This window comes from Copadichromis virginalis, linkage group LG1 (genome assembly GCF_057382275.1).
Source record: "Copadichromis virginalis isolate Kocher_CV1m ecotype Utaka linkage group LG1, C_Virginalis_male_GT1.1, whole genome shotgun sequence".
Taxonomy (NCBI): domain Eukaryota; kingdom Metazoa; phylum Chordata; class Actinopteri; order Cichliformes; family Cichlidae; genus Copadichromis; species Copadichromis virginalis.
In genome coordinates, this window is record NC_140618.1 from 3,118,985 (window position 1) to 3,144,078 (window position 25,094).

At 44.9% G+C, this 25,094-nt stretch overlaps 2 protein-coding genes across 2 annotated transcripts; one reads left to right on the plus strand and one right to left on the minus strand.

The window, feature by feature from the left end:
• Positions 1-1,586: 1,586 nt before the first annotated feature.
• Positions 1,587-18,390, minus strand: LOC146718126 (katanin p80 WD40 repeat-containing subunit B1-like). The gene is made up of 20 exons (XM_085474774.1): positions 18,065-18,390; positions 13,102-13,218; positions 12,879-13,009; positions 10,633-10,750; positions 9,956-10,056; positions 9,834-9,875; positions 9,050-9,133; positions 8,207-8,322; positions 7,060-7,131; positions 6,839-6,989; positions 6,561-6,754; positions 6,111-6,259; positions 5,632-5,682; positions 5,365-5,429; positions 4,997-5,059; positions 4,766-4,915; positions 4,508-4,584; positions 3,262-3,336; positions 2,697-2,813; positions 1,587-1,937 (listed from the first exon to the last, which is right to left on the minus strand). Exons 2-20 carry the CDS (start codon positions 13,148-13,150, stop codon positions 1,796-1,798), a joined length of 1,947 nt encoding a protein of 648 aa, XP_085330900.1. The 5' UTR covers positions 13,151-13,218; positions 18,065-18,390; the 3' UTR covers positions 1,587-1,795.
• A 2,205-nt stretch (positions 18,391-20,595) lies between these two features.
• LOC146718127 (conserved oligomeric Golgi complex subunit 8-like) lies at positions 20,596-24,752 on the plus strand. The gene is made up of 5 exons (XM_085474904.1): positions 20,596-21,126; positions 21,581-21,788; positions 22,325-23,149; positions 23,236-23,404; positions 23,939-24,752. The coding sequence occupies exons 1-5, from the start codon at positions 20,798-20,800 to the stop codon at positions 24,196-24,198; spliced, it is 1,791 nt and encodes a 596-aa protein (XP_085331030.1). The 5' UTR covers positions 20,596-20,797; the 3' UTR covers positions 24,199-24,752.
• Positions 24,753-25,094: the final 342 nt, after the last annotated feature.

Consider the following 25,094-nt stretch of genomic DNA (forward strand, 5'->3'; position numbering starts at 1 on the left):
GCAAAGCGGCTTGCAGGTGCAGAGATTTGTTTAGGATGTGTAGATTTGCCAGGGCTGTCACAGAGTTTGGCTCGACTGGATTAATTAACTTTGAGGTGCTTCAGGATGTTTCAGCTCTCACCCAAAAGACTTTACTCCTAACCGCTAACGGGGAGTCCCACGTATTTGACCCCTACTGGGGTTGTCCCCTTGGAGCTGGTCCTGGGAGTTTTCATATGACTCATTGTAGACACGTGGTTAAGGTGCGAGTCTGGTTGGTTTGAGGAATCTGGTAGCTGATAGCTGGCACTTGGAAATAATTTCAGGTGGACACGGAGAGACCCAGGCGTTTAATCTCTAGTGTCAGCTGCTCTATCTATAGAGACGCCATCGTTCAGCGTCTAGATTTGAAAAAGTTTTTTAGATGTGAGACGGGAAAACCCTGAATGATCGGGAACCTACAGACTTGTTTTAATAATTCAATTCAATTTTATTTATAAAGCGTCAAATCACAGCAGTCCTCTCATTGGAAGAGAGCCAGAGAGAACTGAACTCAACCATGCTAACCTTCCCTCCTTTGCTTTAGCTGGCACTGGGTCTATCACCAACCCTCAGTTTGTGTTCAGGAAGTGAAAAGCATGATCAGCTGATTTGGGGTCAGCTGATCGACTCGACTGTTGAATATTCTGGGTCTTGGGTTGCTTTCACAGAACGTTTTTGGTTGTCCAGTCAATGATGCTGGAAATCTGTTTGTCCCAGTAATAAACACCGGTGACTCCGCCCACACGTCACACTCGGCTGTGTGCAGTTTTCAAACCTGTGCCAAGCTGTTATCTGTATTTCAGTCACATATTTTACTATTTTAAATAAATTGTAGTCGTTTACAGAAGCAAAAGAACAAAAACTGCCCAAACACTCATGACCTGACCGTACACTCAAGAAAAGATCTTCAAATATGAGTCAAAGTGGTCTTATGTTGTAGAAATAATGCTCGATCATGTCTTTCCACAAGCTTCCTGTGCAAATGTCTAATTCTTTACAGACTTAAATCTGTGAGCAGATCACCCGACATGACTTTCACACGCTTGGCTCTAAACTGATGTAGAAATGCATGTTGCATTTGAGGTCTGCAGGAAATCTGAGACAGAGCTTCTGGTGCATTCACGAGTCACTCTGAAGAGTACAGTAACTAACTTCATTTTGTCTTTATTTAAATAAACAGAGCTGTACATGAACACAGTGGAGAAAGTGAACAGTAGAAAAGTGAAAACGTGTGCACAGAGTCCGAGCTGGAGTTTGTTTTTGGCGTTTTTAAATCTGCGTCGCTGGTTTACGGGATTAAACATGGCAGATTCAAACGTTCGCATCAGAGCGGTTTGTCTCTGTCCGCTGATCTTTACTCCGCCTTTCATGAATCGCTCGTGTGGTGCAAACCTGTGAGCACTTTTTAAACATCCAAACCTCTGAAGGCACATTCCCGTCAGCGCCTCCATACGAGACCGAGACTCCTCCCCGATTCGAGTACCGACCCGCTCGTTTAGCAGCGGCGGTTTAATTTCTCGACTTCCTCTGAGTGTCACTTAACGTCTTCAACATTAAGGTCAAGGTCAAGGTCAAGGTCAGATTTATTTATATTTATATTTATTTATATAGCACATTTCCAAAGTGCTTAACAATAACAATAAAACTACAGTGTAATACAATAAATAATAAAACATTTCTTCTTCTGTGACGGAGGCCTCAGGAGAGAGTCGTGACAAAAGAAGGACACACAAAGTGCGGGGTCTTGGGAGTCAGCTGATCCACGGCGCCGCCCTCAGGGCGAGTCGTCGAGCGGCAACATGAGCAGCTGCAGCTCTTTGAAGGTGCTGCCGTGACGACCGACCTGCGTCGCCTTGTTCTTCACGATGTTGCTCAGGTTCTTCAGCTGCTCGCAGCACACTCGGCACTTCTGGTGTCTGGAAGCACAAAAACATCAGACGTTGGCGAGTCTGTCCGATTAAAATGGTTTTCCTTCAGTGATTGAACAAACCGCCACTGATGATGTGTTGCTATGAATTATGGGACATCTTTGCTCCAGTGTCTCGTCTGATTTACATCATCTCTGCACAAACCTTTATAAGAGAAACTGACTGTCGCTGGTTACAGTTCAATTCATTTTATTATGAAGGTTCCTGTCGTCTGAGTACTACACCAAAGGTGGTTTAATGTTTCCTTTTTTACCTCCCTTGGAGGAGGAGACACTGAAGCATCCTTCATTCACAACAAATGCAGTGAGGCGCAGAATGAGTGCTGCCCCACCGCACTAACATGCTGCTCTCTCTGAAGCTCATCTCAGGAATAACGTCCGTTAACCTCAGCAGCCTGTGTTGCTGCTGGCGAGGACGCAGGCCCTCGCCAACAGCACAAAGGTGACACCTGCTGGACAAACAAACCTACTACAGTCACTAAAATACAGCTGTGGCTCCTGCAGATGCAGAGTGCAAAGAGGAGACCTGGAAGGGAAAAGCAGCCGGCTGAGGAGCGATTACAGCAGGAATCAAGTCTCTGGGTTCGAACACGTGTCAGACATCTTTAAAAACGTCCCACACAGAACGAGAGGTGGAGTCAGCCGAGGTTTGGGGCATTTCCTCCTCAGAGTAATCTGAGTAATCAGCAGATTGATTGACGGTGCTGCTAAATCAGTCAAGCAGCTGTTGGACAGATGTGAGACTCACCGCTCCTCTCGTGTGATGTCGACCCCGACGGACGGCGTGGCCTTTAGAGTGTCCGAGATCAGCGTCCAGAAGTGCTTCATGACGAGTTTCAGAGACGTGCAGCCGGTCTGTATGTAGCTGAGGAAACGCACAGAGAAGGAAGCTGATTGGATGATCGAATTACACGACATACCGACACACTGACGGCATCGGGGCAGGTTCAGGTTCAGGACGGGAGGAAGCGGAGATCTGCTCCACCTCCTGACAATCAAAGTACTCCGGGTGACCTCAGGTTACCAAACAGGAAGTGATCTTTCTTTTTACGTAAAATCCGAATTAGAGTTTTAAATTCACTTTGAGAAGACGAAATCATCTCTGATGCAACCCGAGCTGCCTCCCGGCAGTTCGTCTGAAGCATCATCAGAACTCATTTCTCTCATTGTAATGGTGAAACCCACAAAGTCATCCGTCACACTTGATGAAAACGCCCACAAAGATGCTGACGTTGTTTTAAAACGTACCCTCTGCCGCTGAACGCTCGCGCGCCATCTCTGGACAACAGAAACTTTACCTCTGAGCCGCTCACCTCTCGTACTTGCTCTGCAGCAGTTTGTCGAGCTGAGGAAGGACGACCATGCACACGTCCAGCTTCCACAGAGATCTGGAACAGCAGCGCAACATCTGGTTTTATACGTTCATAAAGGTCAGCAACCCGCAAACAACTGCAGGTCAAACTCTTCAAAATGAAACTTAGAAGACAGATGCAATCAAATAAACAATAAAAACTTTTCAGTGATTGGAAACAGAACAGACTGAAAATAATAATAATAATAAAGCTGCGTAGAACGATTCGTCTGTCATCAATCGTCAGCTTCTGTCACTGTTTTTAGATTTTTTGGGTTAAACTAACAAAGAAAGGTTTTGTTTTTGAACTCCAGTGTAAATAAAGGTTTGTACTTGTATAAAATCAGAATTGTGTGTGTGTGTGTGTGTGTGTGTGTGTGTGTGTGTGTGTGTGTCTCCACGCGTGTGTGTGACATCTTTGTCAGGACAGGAAATTGGCATGCTACTATAATTGTGGGGACAAAATGGCCTATTGTTGCAGAATAAGCAGATTTCTTTGTGTCTTTAATTAAACAAGCGGCGCACAACTTTAGGCTCTACAGCATAGGTGTCAAACTCTGGCCCGTGGGCCAAATTTGGCCCACAGACTAATTACATTTGGCCCGCGAAGCCATACCAAATTACTATCAGAGCTGGCCTACTGGTATTATACAGCTAATATATATATTGTTTAGTATTAAGCTTTGCTTGTTCCATATTCAGTTTTTCAGCAAAACTTGTTTGAGTCCATAAGAAAAGATTCATTCTTATATCTGGAGGAAGATTTTTTTTTTCAATAAATATTAACGTTAGCCCGCGACTTTGTTCCAGTTTTGAATTTTGGCCCACTGTGTATCTGAGTTTGACACCCCTGCTCTACAGTAATTAGTCATTTAACTTGACTGGATAGATGTGTGAAACTCTCCTCCCTGAGGAGCAGCCAAGCCAAGGTGTGACTTAGGGTTCTCACAAAGATGTAGAAACGGGTTTGTGTGTGTGAGTGTGTACCTGTTTAGACAGCTTTGTAGGACCGAAACTTGAAATGTTACTATACTTGTGGGGACCAACAGTCACCTGTGAGGACAAAGTGCCTGTCCCCACGAGCTTGAATGCATTATTGAGGCTCAAATCCTCAGGGTTACGAGTAGGCGTTCATTTTTCATGGTTCATGATGTCAATGAGATGTCCTCACTAAGATATGAAAACGAGTGTGTGTGTGTGAGACTCACGGCTGGGGGTTGATGATGTTCAGGATGTCCACGACTATGGACGGATCACTCATGGAGACGGCGGTGTCAAGAGCGATCTGCACACAAACAAAGAGCAGTTTGAAAATATTTTGATTGACACAAACGAACTGAAAACAAAACAATAAAAGAAGGAGCTGCATGAATGAGCTGCCCGGCTGTATCCGGGCAGAAGACCGCCAAACGGTCATGACCTTCTCACACACGTGCGAGCTGCTGGTACCGGTGTGTCAGCCTCACCTTGATGCCGTCTCGGGTCCACACCTCTCGGACCGTCTGCAGGTTCTTCAGTCGGCTGCTCAGCGTCACACACATGGTCTCGTGACCCTTCTTCATCTGGGTCAGGGCCTCCTCGTCACTCAGGGCTCCAGATCTGTGGTTGGGTGAAGACTGACCGACCACACACGTTCAGCTTTATTCTCATCATCAAAGCTGTCGCGAGAATCTAAAAACACTGACGCGTGCACTCACGGGCAGGAAGTCGGCCACGTTCAGCCCGATGGTCTCGTGACCCTTCTTCATCTGGGTCAGGGCCTTATTACAAAATAATTTCTCACACATCATTTTAGTTGTTAATTTAGACTCATAAAACCTCTCATATAACCGCACTCAGACCAAAGTCACACAGCTGTTAAAGGTTTTAGATGGTTTTGAATTAAACCGATTTTCTGAAGACAAAGAAAAATCTTTAACTAAAGAAAGAGAAAACCGAGCGGCTGGAGGACTACTTTGTTGTAAACAGCAGGTATTTGAGCTCTGATAGGTTCGTTGCATTTATAGTCCGCTGTCCTAAGGCGTCCATGTTTCCACACAGACACACGGCTGCTGCGTTCACTGACCTGCTGTTTATCAGGTAAATGAGTCTTTATGTCCTTCAGCTGCCGGCTGATCGCCAAAATGGACTCTGAGCAGAAGAAGAAATCATCAGGAAACGACCCAGTAACCACAAAACAGGAGCTGAAACACCTCTGTCGTGTGTTTTTGTGTCGTGTGTTTTTCACTGTCGAACACGTGATTTATTGTTCGTGTTTCATCTATAAACTGAAACGTCGGAGGCGCGTCGTCTCCTGATGTCTCACAGAAACGTGAAGCTGTGCTGGACTCACCGTCCTCTGGAGGAGCGGGAAAAGGCTCCGACATCTTAGGAGGAGTGCGAGCTGGAAGAGAGGAGAACGAGGAGCTCAGACTGCAAAATAAATGTGACGACATGAAAACAAAAGAAGAAATGACGAGAGTGTCTTTGTCCTCATTAGGATGAATATTTTAAAAAGGCACAAAGAACCAATCAGATCCTCCCATCCTGTTTGGCTCTTACAGCGAGTAATGTTTACTCCTCTCACTTTTCAAATATGGCCTGCTTCTCAAAATCAGCCAGAGCAGAACTGATGGCGATGCTGCAGGTGGATCAACAGGTGAGGAAATAGAAGCTTTCGGGGAAACTAAACACAGATTTTGTTGGTGCAGTGTTGATTAAAGATGAACTCAGCGTCCTTTTCAATAGCAATATTTCACAGATCTCGTTGTATGTACGTATAACTGTATTCGTTATTCAACATCTGAGCTGCGATGCTCCGGGTCCACCTACAGATGGCGCTCTTTGGCTGGAAGATGGCCTTGTAGTCCTCGGCGTTGTGGATCTCAGCAGACGACAGCTTCTCGTCCGCCTCGTCCTCGCTAGGGCTCCGCCTCTCCCCTTCGGGGCTCCGCCTGTCAGACTCTGAACGGTGCTTCAACCTGATGACATCACAAACATTTGTTTGTTTGTTTTTAGAAGAAAAACTGCAAATTTTTTACTTTATTTACTTTTATTAAAGAATCTGGAAGCGAAACTTTTCCACTGAAGTCAAATAAGATTTTATATATATATATATATATATATTATTATATATATTTATTATATATTTATTATATATATATGACATGTGATCTGAGTGTTTGATGAATGAAACCAGTGGCTCATGTATAAAACTTTAAATCCAGGAGTCAGTACTTGCAGTATCTGGAGTATTTTCTCCTGTCTCTCAGTGTGCCGTACCTCTGCGATCTGCAGGTGGTCGTGGGTCTCTCGTAGTTCTTTCGCAGTGCCGCTCCTTTGGGGTCCTTCTTCGGCTCTGTGAGCGGCTGGTCGTCCTGGATGATCCCCTGGATCACGGCGCCACCGCTCTTCTTTACCCTCTTCAGATCGACCACGTAGGACGACACACTCGACAGCTGATGAGACACGCCGATCTGACATGTGGAGAAGGTGGAAGATTAAGATTACCTAAAACTTCTGCACAGTACTGTTACTGAGCGGTGGGCGGAGCTACACACCAGCTGCTGGTTGCAGATGGCGAGGTCAGACACCTTTCCCCAGCTCACCGGCACCGCGTCAAAGCAGCGGTCCGGTTCCCAGCCGAAGACCCGCAGCGAGTCCGTGGCGCCGCTGTACAGGCAGGAGCCATCTGGGCTAAAACATATACACCTGAAACCACAGGGACAGGGGTCAGAGGTCACATTCCAGTTACACCCTGCTGCAACGGGGAAAAACTCACCTGACCGGAGTCGTGTCGCCCTCCAACGAGCCGATCATCGTAAACTTCTCCAGATCCCACAGCTTGATGGTCCTGCAAGCACATGCAGAGTTCATACAGCTGCAGCTCATTAGAGACACCTGTAGGTGTTTTATAGTGTCAGGTGAAGACGCTACAACACGGCTGAGGAACAGGAAGAGACCTCCAACAGATCCACGGTCAGCAGTGACAAGTCAGTAAATGAGGAGAAAGAGAAAAGAGGAACGAAACACGAACAAAAGAGGGAGTGGAGGGCAAAGTGCACCTCTCAGTGCATCATGGGAAGTCCCCAGGAACCTGAGGGATGGTTAGGGTCGCCTAACCCAGCTCTAACTACAAGCTAAGCTAAAGACATTTTTATAATTAATTGAAGAAAGTATGTGTTTGAGTCACTTCTTATTCTCATAAATGAGAGTAAGATTTATTCCATCAATAAACTGTTTGAGATAAAAATGACCCTGCTCCCTGTTCTGTCACTAAAACAGGCCAAAACCTACAAAATGTCTCATTTCTTTGAAGTGACACATTCAAAGCTTTAACGGCTCCATCACGATCACATGACAATCGGAAAATCAGGCCACAAACTACAGCTTTGCTTGCTGGTGTAACTTATAAACTGTCTCTAACACCAGGTCGATGTCCTCAAATTAAACATAATAATCAATTTAAGTGATTCATGTTGGAATACTTATTTATACTTCATATGCAAAAATAAAGAAATGATTAAATACTGAGTGCATTTGCTGGTTGTGTTGGAGAAAGGATGAGTTATTATTTCCATTTTATTATATTTATATTATATTTCCTGTTTACTTTTAGTTATAAATGTATGATTTAGTGGCACATGCAGAGGACATGTAGAAGACACAGGACATGTATGTGAAAAAAAGTAAAAGAATTTCAGACTAAAAGAAATGTTACATTTAAAAAAATGCCACAAACAATCAAACTCAGCACCAAAATAAAATCTTGGCGGCACAGAGAGAGGACAACCTCGCGCAGCCTCTGAGCTTCATGAAACAGAAAAACTAAACGAGCCACAAAGTGTCACAAACACTGATTCCACTCATGAGTCGCTCCTTCAGCTCCGAGCTGCTGCGTCTCGGGCGCTCGGCCTGCGGCGACGTACCTGTCGGAGCTTCCGGAGGCCAGCAGGTACTCGTTGGGGTGGAACTGGACGATGTTGACGGCGGCGGTGTGAGATTTGAATTCCGTGATGGTTTTCCCCTGAGCCAGGTCCCACAGCTGATGGAGACAAGAGGACAGGGCTGAGGTCATCGAACAGGAAGAGAGCAGAGCTCACCTCCTTCAGCCAATCAGAATGAGCGATTTTATTACAGGATGCTGCCGGTTTGATGCTTTCACAGCATTTACAGAATAAACACATCATGTTCACACTTTTAAATTCCCAAGATGCTCTCAAACACCCGAACATCCGACCGCTGCAAATGAAATGAAACTTAATTCTAAACATCGATGAAATGTTAGCCTAACGAGTCGTTACACATCACCAGCTTATTACTTTATTTAAATAAATGTAACTGAACCTGGGTCAAGAAGTGTCCTGAAAACTATTTTAATAGAAAAGATGGATCTTAAAAATCCTAAAACACTGAAGTGATTCAACAGACGGACCTTTTAAAACCATTTTAAAATGTAGAAGAATCTAAAAATGTTGCGATTCAATCGCTCGTTTTATTTTATGGGAACACGTGACTACCAAACATGAACCAGGACCAGCTGGAACATTTTAACGTCTTCCAGCCTTTCTGCACAGTTTCCTGCTGCTGATGTTCTGCTTCACAGTTTACATTCACAGCATCGTGTAACTCCTGCAGGTTATAGTTACTCTGAAGGTTTCTCAGCATCTACTGTTACAGAGTCAGAGTTACCACAACATGTAAGTACCGGGAAAAACAATCCTTAAAATATATTTTTTACATTAAAGGTGAGACGTCAGATCAGGTCGTACCTTGACGGTGCAGTCGTCGCTCGCTGAAGCTAACCACTTCCCATCAGGACTGAAGGCCAAACTCCTCACAGCCTGAGTGTGACCCTGCAACACCAACACTGGTCAGATTTTTGCTATCGAGACTCATGTGAAGCTTTTATTTTGAAGGAAAGTAGAAGCCCTGAGCCTGGTTCTGGAGTTTTTCCTTCCCACTGTCGCCAAAGTGCTCATAGGAGGTCATATGATTGTTGGTTTTTCTCTGTATGTAGATCTTAAAGTATAAAGCGCATTGAGGTGACTGATGTTGTGATTTGGCGCTGCATAAACAAAATTAAATTGAAGTCTCTCAGTTCTTTTAAATGCAATAATCCGTTTACTGTAAGACTCCATAAAAGCTCCGACTGACACAGTTTAATCCGAATCATTCTGAGCGTCCTCGGCTTTGGCGCACAGTGACCACGTGTCTGTGTGTATTTGTTTTGTATGTGATGGTACAACTGTGGAAAACAAGCATCAGAATGTAGAGCGGGGCTTAAACATCTGAAAAACATCAAAAATCTGTCAGAAACCTGAAAACAATCAGGATTTAGCTTTTCACACGGTGCTGTTTCCAGGTCAGATGAGGTCAACTCATTTGCATAAAAGATCAGATTCCACTGAAGCAAATGTCCACATCACACTTTGTTAGGTCACCACAGGTGTGTTTACCAAATCCACCTGCAGCCACTGTCCACCTGTTAGAAACGTGCACCTGGATTCGAGCAGGATATTAGGAGCCGGCCTGTCATCCTGAGCACAAACTTACCTTATATCTGAACACGTATCCTTTCCTCCGCAAGTCCCACAGCTGACAGCAGAAAAGAAGAGACATTTCATTAGAGCGGATTAAGACTTCAAGGATGTTCTCACACAGGAAAGCACGCCTACCTTAATGTTTGTGTCCATGGAGCTGGAGGCCAGGAAGTCTCCAAAGGGATGGAAGCCCAGGCTGGTGATGTTGGCTTTGTGTCCCATCAGAGTCCTTAAAACTGAGCACAGGAAGCAGCAGGGTCACCTCTTTGCATCTCTTTCTAACTAAGACCCAGCTTAGGTGCATTAAAACGCCTCCGCATGATGGGACGGACGATTATTCTGACTGCGGGGTACAACGTCCTCCGTTACAGCCTGAGACTGAACACTGAGGAAGCTGTATCAATTTTCAAAATAAGAGTAGATGGAAAAATACTACTAATAATAACATATACTCAATCAGACTGATGTACTATATTACAGAGGCTGACATCATGTGGTATGACGGATGTCCTGTGTCCTCGAGGCAGCAGAGGTGGAAGAGCTCATAGCTCAAACTTTGCACTCAGAAATTTAGAAAAAACTCACCACACTAATAAAAAAAAGCAAGTTGATTTTAACATGTTTCAGCTCTTTGTGTGTCATATTTCTAATCGACTGGTTCGCTCACTTCACTTCTCTTTGTCAGTGTGAACCTTACGCTGTCCACCGCTGATCTAAAGCACCTGTGCAGATAAATTACGCACACAGACAGTTTAGAGGCGGTGAAGCTTTGACTAAAAAGCCTCGTAGCCACAGAACAGACAGAGTCTTACTCTTGGCAGCCTCCAGGTCCCAGACTCGTATTGAACCTGACTGCGACCCGGCGGCGACCTGCTCCTCCGACACGTTGAAATGGATAGACTCCACTGGGTTCTTGTGACCAGTCAGACTCTGAGAGGAAACAGTCAGAACAGACATCATCACCTAAAACTGCACCTCGCTCCTTTCTCAAAAACTCAAAACACAGACTGTATATCAAAATGTTAGTGTTAGTGAAGCTGCTGAGGGACACCACGTCACCTGTCAATCACAAAATAAGCCCACCTTCATCTCCTGCTTTATCGTCCCCTGAACACTAATGGAAACCATCATTTCCAAAATGAGCTTCATCTTTTATTCAATAAGACCTGAAAACAGCGACTGAGACCATAAAGCCGTCAGGAAACTGTTTACTGAGCTCAGAGATCAGGTGAGGAGGCGGCTCGTTTTCTCACAGACTTCTATTCACAGTCAGAGGAGTCGCCCCCTGCTGGACATCCATGAAAAACGCAGGTTTAAGCTTCACTTTTCAGAATTCAAATCTACACCCATCCTTTATACAGGGAGTGCAGAATTTCAATGATTTATTTTTACCAGTGACACCAATATAACATCTCCACATTCACAAATATACATTTCTGACATTCAAAAACAAAACAAAAACAAATCAGCGACCAATATAGCCACCTTTCTTTGCAAGGACACTCAAAAGCCTGCCATCCATGGATTCTGTCAGTGTTTTGATCTGTTCACCATCAACATTGCGTGCAGCAGCAACCACAGCCTCCCAGACACTGTTCAGAGAGGTGTACTGTTTTCCCTCCTTGTAAATCTCACATTTGATGATGGACCACAGGTTCTCAATGGGGTTCAGATCAGGTGAACAAGGAGGCCATGTCATTAGTTCTTCTTCTTTTATACCCTTTCTTGCCAGCCACGCTGTGGAGTACTTGGACGCGTGTGATGGAGCATTGTCCTGCATGAAAATCATGTTTTTCTTGAAGGATGCAGACTTCTTCCTGTACCACTGCTTGAAGAAGGTGTCTTCCAGAAACTGGCAGTAGGACTGGGAGTTGAGCTTGACTCCATCCTCAACCCGAAAAGGCCCCACAAGCTCATCTTTGATGATACCAGCCCAAACCAGTACTCCACCTCCACCTTGCTGGCGTCTGAGTCGGACTGGAGCTCTCTGCCCTTTACCAATCCAGCCACGGGCCCATCCATCTGGCCCATCAAGACTCACTCTCATTTCATCAGTCCATAAAACCTTAGAAAAACCAGTCTTGAGATATTTCTTGGCCCAGTCTTGACGTTTCAGCTTGTGTGTCTTGTTCAGTGGTGGTCGTCTTTCAGCCTTTCTTACCTTGGCCATGTCTCTGAGTATTGCACACCTTGTGCTTTTGGGCACTCCAGTGATGTTGCAGCTCTGAAATATGGCCAAACTGGTGGCAAGTGGCATCTTGGCAGCTGCACGCTTGACTTTTCTCAGTTCATGGGCAGTTATTTTGCGCCTTGGTTTTTCCACACGCTTCTTGCGACCCTGTTGACTATTTTGAATGAAACGCTTGATTGTTCGATGATCACGCTTCAGAAGCTTTGCAGTTTTGAGACTGCTGCATCCCTCTGCAAGATATCTCACTGTTTTTGACTTTTCTGAGCCTGTCAAGTCCTTCTTTTGACCCATTTTGCCAAAGGAAAGGACGTTGCCTAATAATTATGCACACCTGATATAGGGTGTTGATGTCATTAGACCACACCCCTTCTCATTACAGAGATGCACATCACCTAATATGCTTAATTGGTAGTAGGCTTTCGAGCCTATACAGCTTGGAGTAAGACAACATGCATGAAGAGGATGATGTGGACAAAATACTCATTTGCCTAATAATTCTGCACTCCCTGTATACAGTCTGCGCTATGCCATGATGTGGTGCACTACACACAACGTAAGAGGTCAGGCAGGTTAGTTTAGTTGGAGGAAGATGGCGAGCAGTGGAGGGGAAACATGAGTCTGTTTAATTCCCATGGAGCGAACTCTGTTTTCATCATTTAACAATCAGAAATGAATCAATAATAAAGATAAAAGCGTGAGGTGGTGACAGGAGAGAGGCAGGTGTGGGCATCATGACCTGCAGACTGCAGAAGAGCAGTAGGTAAAGGATGGGTTCCTTTGAATCTGCTCATGTTTCAGGCCTAAAAAACCTCGACGGAAACCTTAAAAATTAGAAACCCATCGCATTTTGCATTGCGGGGGACTCACCATGATGCAGTTGGCCTTGCTGACGGCCCAGATGTTGACCCTGCAGTCCTCTCCTCCTGTGGCCAGCAGGCGGCCCGAGCTTTTCCCCAGAGCCAGACAGGAAATGGAGCTGGATTGAGCCTCGAACTCCTCTGTACGGCAACAAAGGAGGAACAAATTCAGGTCGGGCTGGGCTGCTGGACAGGAAGGGTGTGATGATCGTTTGAGTAACTTTAATACTCACGAAGGCGCCATGCGATCTTGGTTGTGCTGGAGGCAGCCATACTGGTCATACTGGGAGACTGGCTGCTGTGTTTGACGACCCCGGCTGAGGTTAATTCTCCTGGTTTAAAATGGAGCACTGTAACAAAAAATAATTTCCCCCAGGGATCAATAAAGTATTCTGATTCTGATTCTGATTTAGTGTTTGCACTGAGCGTCAAACACCTGCAGGAACACAACACAGTGATAAATAAGTGATAGAAGAGATAAGACATATAAAACCGTCTCAGTCTCGCCTCTCTGACGCTGAGCTCTCATTTCTACTCCCAGTGAAGATACCATCGTCTTCAGCTCGGCCTCCAAACCACACAGGTGTCACTACCACCCTGTAAACCCTCCCTTTCATGCTGGCTGCCGTCCTTCTGTCACAAATCACCCCTGAAACTCCACCAAGCCTGCACACTTCTTCATGTCTCTTGTGTGCTGTCCCTTGTTTTGGATGGTTGACCCCAAGTATTTAAACTCATCTATTATTGGAAAACACTGTATACAAGCCAGAAGCCAGATGATATAAGTTAGTTAAACTGCAGGAATGTCTTAAAGATATAAAAACCTTGATGACCGTTAATTTCCTACAAATATAGTATCTAACCAGATTCTTACTCTGGATGGCATTACCTTGGCCTCCAGTAACGCTGTGAGGAACCTTGGAGTCATTTTTGACCAGGACATGTCCTTCAACGCACATATTAAACAAATATGTAAGACTGCTTTCTTCCATTTGTGCAACATCTCTAAAATTAGAAATATCCTGTCTCAGAGTGACGCTGAAAAACTAGTTCATGCATTTATTACTTCCAGGCTGGACGACTGTAATTCATTATTATCAGGAAGTCCTAAAAACTCCCTGAAAAGCCTTCAGCTAATCCAAAATGCTGCAGCAAGAGTCCTGACAGGGACCAGAAAGAGAGAGCAGATTTCTCCTGCTATAGTCTCAGGCTGCTGAAGGATTCCCATGATGCACTGAGTGTTTTCTTTTCCTCCCCTCACTCCCATACCGGCCCCTCCCCGAGCGTGGTTCTTCTCGAGGTTACTTCCTGTGACAATAAGATTTTCCTCACCACTGTCACCAAGTGCTTGTTCATTTTACCTTTATTTATACAAATAGTCCTGAGACTCAATGCCTCATTTACAAGAGAGACCTGTTTCAAACAGGCATAATAAAATAACACCAATAAAATATTGAATATTTTACCAAGTGTCTACACAGTCAAACTAAAAACAAGATTCCCAGTAATGATTTCACAAAACCATTTATGCGTCTTTTAAAGTCTACGAGCAAAATCAGCTGAGAGCCTGAAATCCTTCTGTCATGTAATCCATGAGGACGGGACAGAAAAGGAGAATACCTTCTCTCTGAGGTCTGAACAGTGAGTGCAAAGAAGTCCTGAGACCGCAGATTGTGACTAAACTATTTGTCAGATTACAGGTAATCTGACAAATAGGAGACGAGTAAACCAGAAATGAATTTAGAGACAAAATGCTATCAATGAACCATCCTGCATGAGGCTAATGAGGACTAATCAACCAGTGAATATAAAGTACAGTGGTGTGCTAAAGGTTTTGAGCCGGTGATAAATCTTAATGCCGTGATAAACAAAGTCCAACGATCCATTTCTAAGAAAAACAAAACTCCAGCTTCAGCCTAGCTTCAACAGGAACTCGATGTTTGTAAGACTCCACAGCTTCATTGTTAATACATGTACCTTGAGAAGATACAAGAGAGGGAAGTTAGGATTAGGGTTAACCGAACCCTCTGAGAAGAACACAACCGTGGTTTTTTTTATAGATGCATTTCAAAGACAGCCTTAGCAGAAACAGCTGTGACTGTGTACGATCAAAAGCTAACTGCAAATGTTCGAAAACCATGTCGATACCAGGGTACCAGATTATTACCACAATTAATCATCTGCGTAAAAATAGGCAGTTGCACTTAGATTTTGTCCCACAGCACTGACATAAATAGTAAATAACGCAGGTCCCAAGACAGAAACCTGTGGCACTCCATCAGTCACATTTAAAAAACTGGAAGAGAGACCATTAAACTGCACACACTGCTTATGGTGAGAAAGGTGCTTAGCTTGGTCTGAACGGCCCTTTTCCAATAACCTCTGACATAAAACCCCACGATCAACAGTGCCGGAGGCTTTCGATCAATAAAAAGAGGGGTGCAGTATTTCTTTGCTTCCAGGGCCTCGTAGATATCATTGAGAACTTTAAATTTTAAACCTTTAAGTTACAGTACTGGAGAGATAAAATATCATTTTCATTCTGATAGCTCTAAGGTTGATTATTCCTCAGCCATTAAAGAATCTCAGCTAAAATACAGAGTTTGCAGATTGGTTCATATTATTACCATCCAAGAATCATCACCTTTCAGGAGGGCAGTACAAAGGCACACTGGGATCTCTGCTGAAGTGTTCAGTTGTATGGAAAGATTAAAAATATAAGACGCTGGCTCATCTATGATGCTTGCAAGCAGACGCAAGAAAAACGGAGACAGACTGTCTGGACCGGTGACTTTTTAATGTTAATGCTCTTCAAAGCTGTCAGAGAGAGAATTTATAGTCTGCCAACGCGTCCCAGGGACTTTGAGACTGTCAGTGGTTAAGATCAGAAAGTGATCACATTTGGATTTCCTAATAGAAGCAGCGAAGCTATTACGCAGCTGCCAAACCTTAGCCATTGGCATCAGTGTCGGACTTTCTTGAAGCTGCTCAGGGCTGCTTCCTGTCCCGCCCTTTCACTCTGACCTGGCTAAAAGCAGCATGTTTGTCCACAAGGCAGATAAAACTCTCAGAGTAATATTTACAAGCTAAGTTAACACCGTCCATCAATGTAAAACTGACCCAATGTAAATTCATGAAGTCGTGACAAAAGGCTTGCTCATGTAAAAGCTTTAAATTTCTGTTTGTGATGATGCTCAGAGCATGAAACTGTTCCTCGCAGCACCAACCATGCAGCGATCAGTCAAGTCGCTGGTAAAAACTGCTGTGGAGAAATGATGTGGCACATTAATCAAAGATGATTTATCTGGGGAATAAGGTGTGTGGGGCTTTAGTCATTTGTGTTAGATTAAAAACAGTGTGCCTTAAAATAATCAGACACAGGAGAAAACCGATCCCAATTAAAATCACCTACCAGAATGATTTCATTATAATAGCTGAGCCAAAGAGGAGAACGTGCCAGGGTCAAAGTCAACAGCAGTTAAAGACCTAGCTTTATAAAAAACTGTCACACTTCTGCCTTTCTGAGGCTGCTTGAGCGATAAATTTTAAATCCATAAATTCCCACATCTCACGTCTCAGAAACAATTATTCATTTGGCACTACCTCCGGTGCTTGCATGTTAACCTTTCCACTCGTCTCTCTCATTGTGTGAATGAGAGTGAGACGAGTGGCACGTTATCCTCTTCGGTTCAGCTATTTTCCTCCTACTGACTTTCATTCCTCTTGTGTTCAGAGCATACCTCGACCTGCTCCCACTGCAGCTCACGGTGTCATCTGCAAACATCACGATCCACAGAGACTCCTGCCTGGCCTCGTCTATCAGCCTGTCCCCATCACCACAGCAAACAAGAAGGGGCTCAGAGGAGATCCCTGATGTAATCCCACCCCCATCTTGAACCCATCTGTCATTCCTACCACACACCTCACCACTGTCTCTCTCCGTCCTCATACATGTCCTGCACCACCCTCACATCCTTCTCTGCTACTCCCGACTTCCTCATGCAGTACCACAGTTCATCTCGTGATCCATAAAGACACGGTGCAGATACATCATCAACAACCTCAAAGCAACCGCACAATTCAAACTCCTTGAATTTTTTTCTTAAATAACATAATTCTTCACCTGCAAACACAAGATTTCACAAATGAACAAACAGAATAAATCTTGTTTGGTGTTATCAGGTGATGTCGGTTGGTGTCTGATATTCATTTCCTGCTATAACAAAAGTCTCCCAAATATGGGATAAATAAGATATTTCTCATCCTCATCAGCACCTTCATCTACATCCAAACTGTTAGATAATATCTATTTTTCTAACACAAAAATAATACTTAAAATCTGCAAGAACCTTCATGTGTTACTGTCTGCAGACTGAAGCGAACATTTCTGTTCCGCTTTATGGAAACTGGCGCATTTTTCTCAGATCATAACGTGTATGAAAACACCGGTAAACTAACTGAGCAGTGCTGTTGTGGTCAGGAGTGTTTGCTCTGCTCTCCTGGAGCTTCAGCTAACTTCAGGTAATCTCATTAAGGTTCTTCATTAAGCTCATTAAACCACAGACGAGCTCATGTTCAGACTAACACAGCAGAGGAGGTCCGTCTGCTCCCCACTTTAACCCGTTAACTCTGACTCTGTGGCGGGTGTTCCAGATCAACTGGCGTTTAGATCAACTGGCGTTTAGATCAACTGGCGCCGATGTTGTTCACAGGACACAAAGAGTAAACGATCGTTTACTCTTTGTGTCCTGTGAACAACATCGGCGTGGTGTTACTTGTTTGATGTTTTCGCGATCGCGTCGCGCATGAGGATATCACCAGGTAAACTCGCCACATTTTTAAACATTTTGTTGTTCAACAGCATCAAGACTGACGGAGTGTGTTTGAGACAACCTCACAAGTGTCACAGATGACACATTTGGCGTTTTTTGCTGGTTTGTCGGTAGGAGCTCCTGAAACGCAAGACTGCCACACATCTGTTCGACCAACGCCAGTTGATCTAAACGCCAGTTGATCTAAACGCCAGTTGATCTAAACGCCAGTTGATCTGGAACACCGGTGCTGACCTAACCACCCGCCGTACCGAGCTCCGGGCTAACGTTAGCCGAACACTGAGGCCGGGCATCGGCGTCAGGAGCAGCGGCTCCCCGGCGGAACTTGGACCGAGCAGACGCAGTCTGGCGTTGGGGAGCTTACCTCGGTCTGTCGGTCACCGACGGACGGCTTAAAGTTGATCCGGTGAGACGGCGACAGCAACTTGTCGACGGTCCGTTTACTGCTCGGCTGCAGCTTAGCAACTGAATCACACACCTCACTTCCGGTGACGTCATTACCCTTTTCCCCCAAACAACTTTATTAACAAATACGCTTCGAAGTCATGACTGTAGAAAACGATCACTAGGTTGAACTTTTCAGTAGCGCCGTTAACTTAGCGGTATTTATCTTAAATTTCCATTTCTCCAGATTTGACATGTTTCTCTTTGTTTTTATTTTTGTTACGTTTGCCAAACTTTTCCCTTTTTCTCAAATCTTTTCTGGTAAATTTAGATTTTTTTCCTTATAATTTCTCCTAAATGCATCTTTTATTTTCTTGTGATTAAGTATTTTCCCCCTCACATATCTGTCCCTTTTCTAAATTTGGTTTTTAGTTTCTCATAAACCTGGTTACCCGCCCCCTCTAAATTTGCCTCTAATGATTTAAGCTGCACTGAAAGAAAAGCAGCTTTGTAAGAAAATGAAAGCTATCTAAAATGACATTGTGTATTTACAAAACTAAAATAAAACAAAATTAATTAGGAAATTAATTCATTAGTTCAGGGCTGGATTGGGACAAAAAATCGGTCCGGGCATTTTGACTAGTGACCGGCCCACCAGGTATTACAGGAAAAGCCATAAAGCCTTTGAATGAAAACAAACGCTGTTGTGACAGTGATGTACAGTCTTGTTGGTATATGTAGGATTTCTATACATTGTACATCAGATGAAAACTTTGGTTGTAAGATTCAGATAATTATTTATTAAAAGCGAGACATTTTAAATGAGAATAAGAAAGAAAAGTATTTCTTTGTGCCCCCCTCTCCCTGTTAATGCCCTACCTGCCCCCTGGCAAAACTTTGCTAGACCCGCCCCTGCACAGTTACCAGCTGTCAGCTACATAAAAAAGGATCCTGGTGTTATTTGTCTCTCAGAAACAGTTGATAACTTCAACTCATTCATGTCATCTAAAAGGTAAACCTGTTTCTCCATCACCTGTTCAGCTCTGATGATCCAGTAAGGACATCTCCTGGTTTCATCTTCATGTTTCCCTCTCACATATCCAAACTGACATCATGACCAGCAGTTTTACAGCTGTGGCTCCAGCAAACATCAGCTGATACTAGAAATTAATATTAAATAAATTCTAACAACAGCTGATCCAGCTTAAACGTGCTGCTGTTGTTTAGCGCGACATCTGCTGGTTTCCTGTTTCTGGCGCAAAGTGGGCGATCAACAAACGAGAGAGAAAAGCCGATCAGTTGATCATTGATCAGTTTCATGATTGAATGAGCGAAGAAGAGGCAGCTAACAGCGTAAAGACGCAGAATAAATCCAGCTTTGTGTCTTTTTCATTATAGCTGAAGTCCGGGACAAACTGCGTCTCTTCTCAGCTCAACACGAAACGCGTAATATTTTCTCTGATGATTCCGTTTTTACAGGACGGTTGGCAACTCTACTAACTAACCTTATGAATAAAGTAAAGTTCACTATCAGTAACATCATAGCACCACCCAGCTGTATAGGAACTCTGTCAGTACAAGTTATTGTAACTGACTGTAAAAAGTCAGCAACATGAAAATAAACTCCAGCTAAACTTGGTTCATATCTGACCCAGATAGACTGCAGCTCATAACTTCTTACCTGAAGTTCAGTTCACCTGACACTCGGACCGGCGGCCGCCTCGGGGCTCTCCTCCTCCTCCTGCCTCCCCTTTCCCTCATCCACCTGCTGGCCTCAGTGGGAGCTCCGCCATAGCCACCACCAAACAACTTCTTACACATCTGCCAGCATCTGGCCAATCCACCACCTTTCATTGTTTATACTGTTACAAACAAACAAAAAACCATCGGCCCATAAAAACGAAAAATCACCAAATGCCCGGTATGCCCATGGCCAGTCTATGCATTAGTTGTAATAACGTAATTCGTTTAAATTAATTTAGGCTATTTTTAGCCTCACTAGGCTTTGGTGCAGAGGTTCACTGAGAGGTTAACGAGTGTGTGTAATTTTTCTATTACAGTATCATATATACTTACTGTACTGTAATGTACTTAGAATATTATTATCATATTATTATACAGGTAAATCAGTATCCTAGTAATTATTCATATTGGTGTTGGTGATATTTGCAAAAACATTTAAACAGTCATAAATTAATTGTTGGCCTGTAATCTGTGAAAAAAGTGTTAGACATCTCTCTCATGAATAATTCATTCACTTTCCACAAAAAAAAAAAGAAATCCTATCTCAAGGCAGAAGCTGCCTTGATAATAGCTGAGTTATCAGTTTTTAGCAACAGAAATGTCTTTTTCCTGAGAGACGTGGCCAACAAATGTAACGTCACAGTTATAGAAACATGATTTAAGTGACCAAAAAGGACAAAATAGATATAATAACTCAATAAATCAGAGTCACAAATATATTCTATGTATTTCATATATACCTATTATAGTATACATTCAAAACAAAACAAAAACAAAGAAACTTCGGAAATGACTTTTTGGCACAACACCGGCAGGTGGCAGTATTTCACCTTTAAGCTTTTTTGACACGCGTCAGAAGGAGAAGAAGAAGAACCGGGACGTGTTCGTCAGCACTGGATGTTCCGGTTGTTTACAACCAGGAAATCTGTCAGTTTGTGAACCGGGACTCCGTGAACCTGCAGCGGTAAACATGGCGGCGGTGGACGTGGAGGATGAGAGCATCCTGGCGTCCATCTTTAAGGACAGCTTCCCGGACAGCTGGAGGGACAACCCGGACTTCGCGGCCTACCTGTCGGAGCTCAGCTCCTTCGGGGTGGAGAAGCTGGGTCGGGAGCCGGAGAGGCTGGCGGAGGAGCGGGCTCAGATCCTGCAGCAGACCCGGGAGCTGGCCTTCTCCAACTACCAGACCTTCATCCGCACCGCCGACTGCACCGAGCACATCTACCGGGACTTCGGGCGGGTGGAGAGCAGCGTGTCCCGGCTGCTGGACAAGCTGCCCCGCTTCGGAGAGAATTGCAGGTCGGTGGCTCCCTGTGGAGGGGATGTCAGCAGGAGGAAACTGGGGTCTATAAAAGTGTCATCATTTACTGTTAGGTTAATAAAAACTTTAGATATTTTTTAAAAAGCACACAGGATGAACTGATCAAGGAGAGAGATGCAGATTATTATTATTGTAGCTCACTGTAGGATCACAAAGTGAATAACTTAGTTATTTTCTTAGGAATATGCCACAGAAGGTGAATTGACTGGGAATAAAACAGCAGCAGATTAATTTCCCTTGAGCTGGCTCGTCAGCCTCCTTTCAGAATAAAAAACAGGCAGCCAGACTTTAGCCACAACCAGAACAAAACTACAGACTGGGAACATTAATGAAAGATAATAAAAGGTTCTTAGAGCTATAAAGTGTTACACATAGTTGTGTTTTTGCTGTTGTGCTGTCTCTCTGAGCTTTGGGGGCTCATTTTGTTTTCAGGCACTTCATGAAAGAGGCGGAGGAGATCGGAGCAAGCCGCCGGATGAACAGCCTCACTCTGAACCGCCACACGGAGATCCTGGAGATTCTGGAGATTCCTCAGCTCATGGACACCTGCGTCCGCAACGGCTACTACGAAGAGGCTCTGGAGCTGGCAGCATACGTGAAGAGGCTGGAGAAGAAACACTCGTCGCTGCCCGTCATCCAGGTGAGTCCAGACCAGGCTGACCAAAAAGCGGGTGTGTTTGGGGTTTTTTTACTGCCTGAATGAAACTCTAAATGTTATTTAGGAAAATGAACTGTTAGGGCTAAATAAACGTTACTTTTCTTTGATTTTCTGTCGTGTGATGTTGGAGAAAAAATGTTCAAATAAACAATTACACGTGTGAAGAGAATTAAAGAGCTCAGGCTCCAGACCGCTCTGAATACTCAGTTTTCTTTTGTTACGTGCACAGCTAACAAGCTCTGGGTGTTGCCCCTCAGCAGGCTTCCAGGTGTTGGCCAGCTGGAATAAAGCAGGCTTTCAGAGAAGGTGAAAAAGCTAAAATGTGACTGCGGGAGGTTGTTGATGGGGCTCAGGTTCAGGTACAGGCTGGAAATCGCTAGTTTAAACTCTAAATTGACAAAAACTGGAGAAAAACAGTTGAGAAACTTTCTCTTTGCTGAGATATAAAACAGAAAAGGTCACTGTGGAGAACATCTAATGTTTCGGCTCCTCTAACCTTTGACCTTCTCCATCTTTAGGGTATCGTGCGTGAAGTGCGTCAGTCGGCTCAGCTGATGCTCAACCAGCTGTTGCAGCAGCTCCGCAGCAACTCCCAGCTTCCCGTGTGCCTCCGCGTCATCGGTTACCTGCGGCGTATGGACGTGTTCACGGAGGCGGAGCTGCGGGTGAAGTTCCTGCAGGCTCGCAGCACTTGGCTGCACTCCATCCTCGCCGCCATCCCTGAAAACGATGCTTACTTTCACATCACCAAGACCATCGAGGCCTGCAGGGTGCACATGTTTGACATCATCACCCAGTACAGAGCCATCTTCTCTGACGAGGACCCGCTAGTGCCCCCCGCCGGTGGGCTCATGGCTGTGAACGAGGGCGCCATCTTCCACGGCTGGGTGGTGCACAAGGTGGCAGAGTTCCTGGAGACCTTAGAGAGGGACCTGCAGCGGGGTGTGGGCAGCCGCCTGGACTCCCTGCTGGGTCAGTGCATGTACTTCGGTTTGTCCTTCAGCAGGGTGGGGGCGGACTTCCGCGGGCAGCTGGCGCCCATGTTCCAGCGGGTGGCGGTGGACACGTTCCGCGGAGCCGTGAAGGAGGCGGTGGAAAAGTTCCAGGAGGACATGAACCTGTACACCCTCATCGCCCTGCCCTCAGTGCTGGCAGGGACCATCCCCGTCGTAGCCCCCGCCCCGCAGCCCGGCACCCTGCAGCCCCCAATGTCCCTGCTGGACTTCCAGCCGCTCGCCTGCTTTCTCAACAACATCCTGACCGCCTTCAACGACCTCCGCCTCTGCTGCCCCATCGGAGTGGTGGAGAATGTCACCAAATGCCTGGAGGAAGCCCTGAAGATGGTGAGCAGCTGGATCTTTGGTGTAATCTGGGTTAAAGTCAGACTGATGCTGGATTAACAGCTGCTGACGGTGTCGTTTTTTGTCAGGTGACCCGTCAGATTCTGGTGTTTCACCGGGCGGAGGAGACGGCCTTCAGCAGCCGGGAGAAGGAGCTGTTTATTCAGTTCTGCTGTGCGTACGCTGAAGACCTGCTGCCCTTCCTGAACCGCTGCCTGCAGGTCCTGTTTCCACCGGCTCAGCTCGCTCTCATCCTGGGTGAGGACTCGCAGCAACGTCTGAGTTTGTTTCTTCGTTTAAAACGGACGCGGTGATGCTGAAGACGTTTAACGACGGGCCTGGAAGTGAAGCCGTTATTCCAATAATGCGGTCTCAGTTTAAACTGTTGTCCTTGCGTTGTTGTTCTTGTTGGTCACCTTCGGTCTCGGGCTGGAAACCGCATGAACGTACATGGTAGACTGTACATAAAAGATGGGCGTAGCCACTGGGACATTTGTGAAACCATGGTCTGAATTTGGAGTAATGACCGCTTCAGCCTGTAGGGGGCACTAATAAAACCACAAAATCACCACACAAGCTTTTTTTGTGTAGTAAAGTTAAACTTTTGGTCCAATCAGTCAATGAGAAGAAAACTTCACAAAATTAGTTTAAAAGAGAAAAAAATCTTTAACCTCTTTTTCTTTTTTTGCCCTGGACTCTCTTCTCAAAGTTATTCTTTGTAATGGCTAAAATAGCTTAAGAAGTGCTGAGCAGCAGAGTTTGGTCTGAATCAAATCTGTTGTCTCTCCGCAGGTGTTCCTCCCACCCAGCTGCACAAGTACGGCCATCTGGGCTCCATCGACCTCGCCACAGTCCTCGAGCCTCTGGACTTCCTGCTTCCTCAGAAGGAGCCGCCGGTGCCAGAGGTCGACATTACGGCAGAATTGAGCAGCCTGACGTTTGACATGGAGCCCAAAGAACCGGCGCCGACCCCATCCGATGTCAGAGACTCCAAACCCGGAGCTGAACTGACAAAGACAGAGTTTAAAGAGCCGAAGCAGGACGAGGAGTGAAGGCGAGGAAACGCTGGCTCTAAACTGTATCCTGTGACGGACATCTGTCAAAACTGAAGCATTAAAATATTTTTATATATGTGAGAAAAAGGCTTTAATGGTGACATTTCTTCTCTTATTTAAAGGTTTACTCACTAACATAGAAGGAAAATAAGCAAATAGTTTAGTTTGCTTCTTTTTCCATCGATGATGGAGTCCACCTGATTTTAACTCTGCTCCCGGAGATCTTCAGCTCGTTCTCGTCCTTTAAGAAGGAAAAACTGAATGTTTGTGTTTTCCTGGTAACGTGTCAGAAATGTGAGAAAACCAAAAGTTTGGTTTATTATAGGAAAGTCCTGAAGGGCAGAAACTGACTCTGCATTTTCATCCAGCGTCGGCCTCATCTTTGAGCTTTTTCTGCTGAGGCAGCTGGGAGTTGTAGTCCGTCAGCTGGGAGTTGTAGTCCGTCAGCTGTGTCTGATTTACATGGTGGGTTTGTTAAACTGTCTGGACACTTAAATCTTTCACTTTGATTCAAAGATTCATTGGAAATCAATAAAGATCAATTATATTGACGAGTCAGTCTCATGTTTAAAGGAGCGTACTGCAGTTTCTGCACAGTCACGGTCAGTCTGAGCTGATCTCCACCTGTCTGGAATATCTGAAGATAAACTCAAGGATCTCCACCTTCACAGATCTACAGGTGAGCACCTCGTGGACGCTACTTCCACCAACTAACAGCCTTACTACACCTGCCTGTTAGGTCTTATTTTCCTGTTTAAAAATATAAACCTTCCAGTGATCATGTTCTCCCTCTGCGTCGTGTTTGAATCGTTGGTTTTTGTGTAATTTTACTGTCAGACGGCGACGGGACAATTCAATGATGTAATGCTGTGTTACCATAGAAACACAGCATT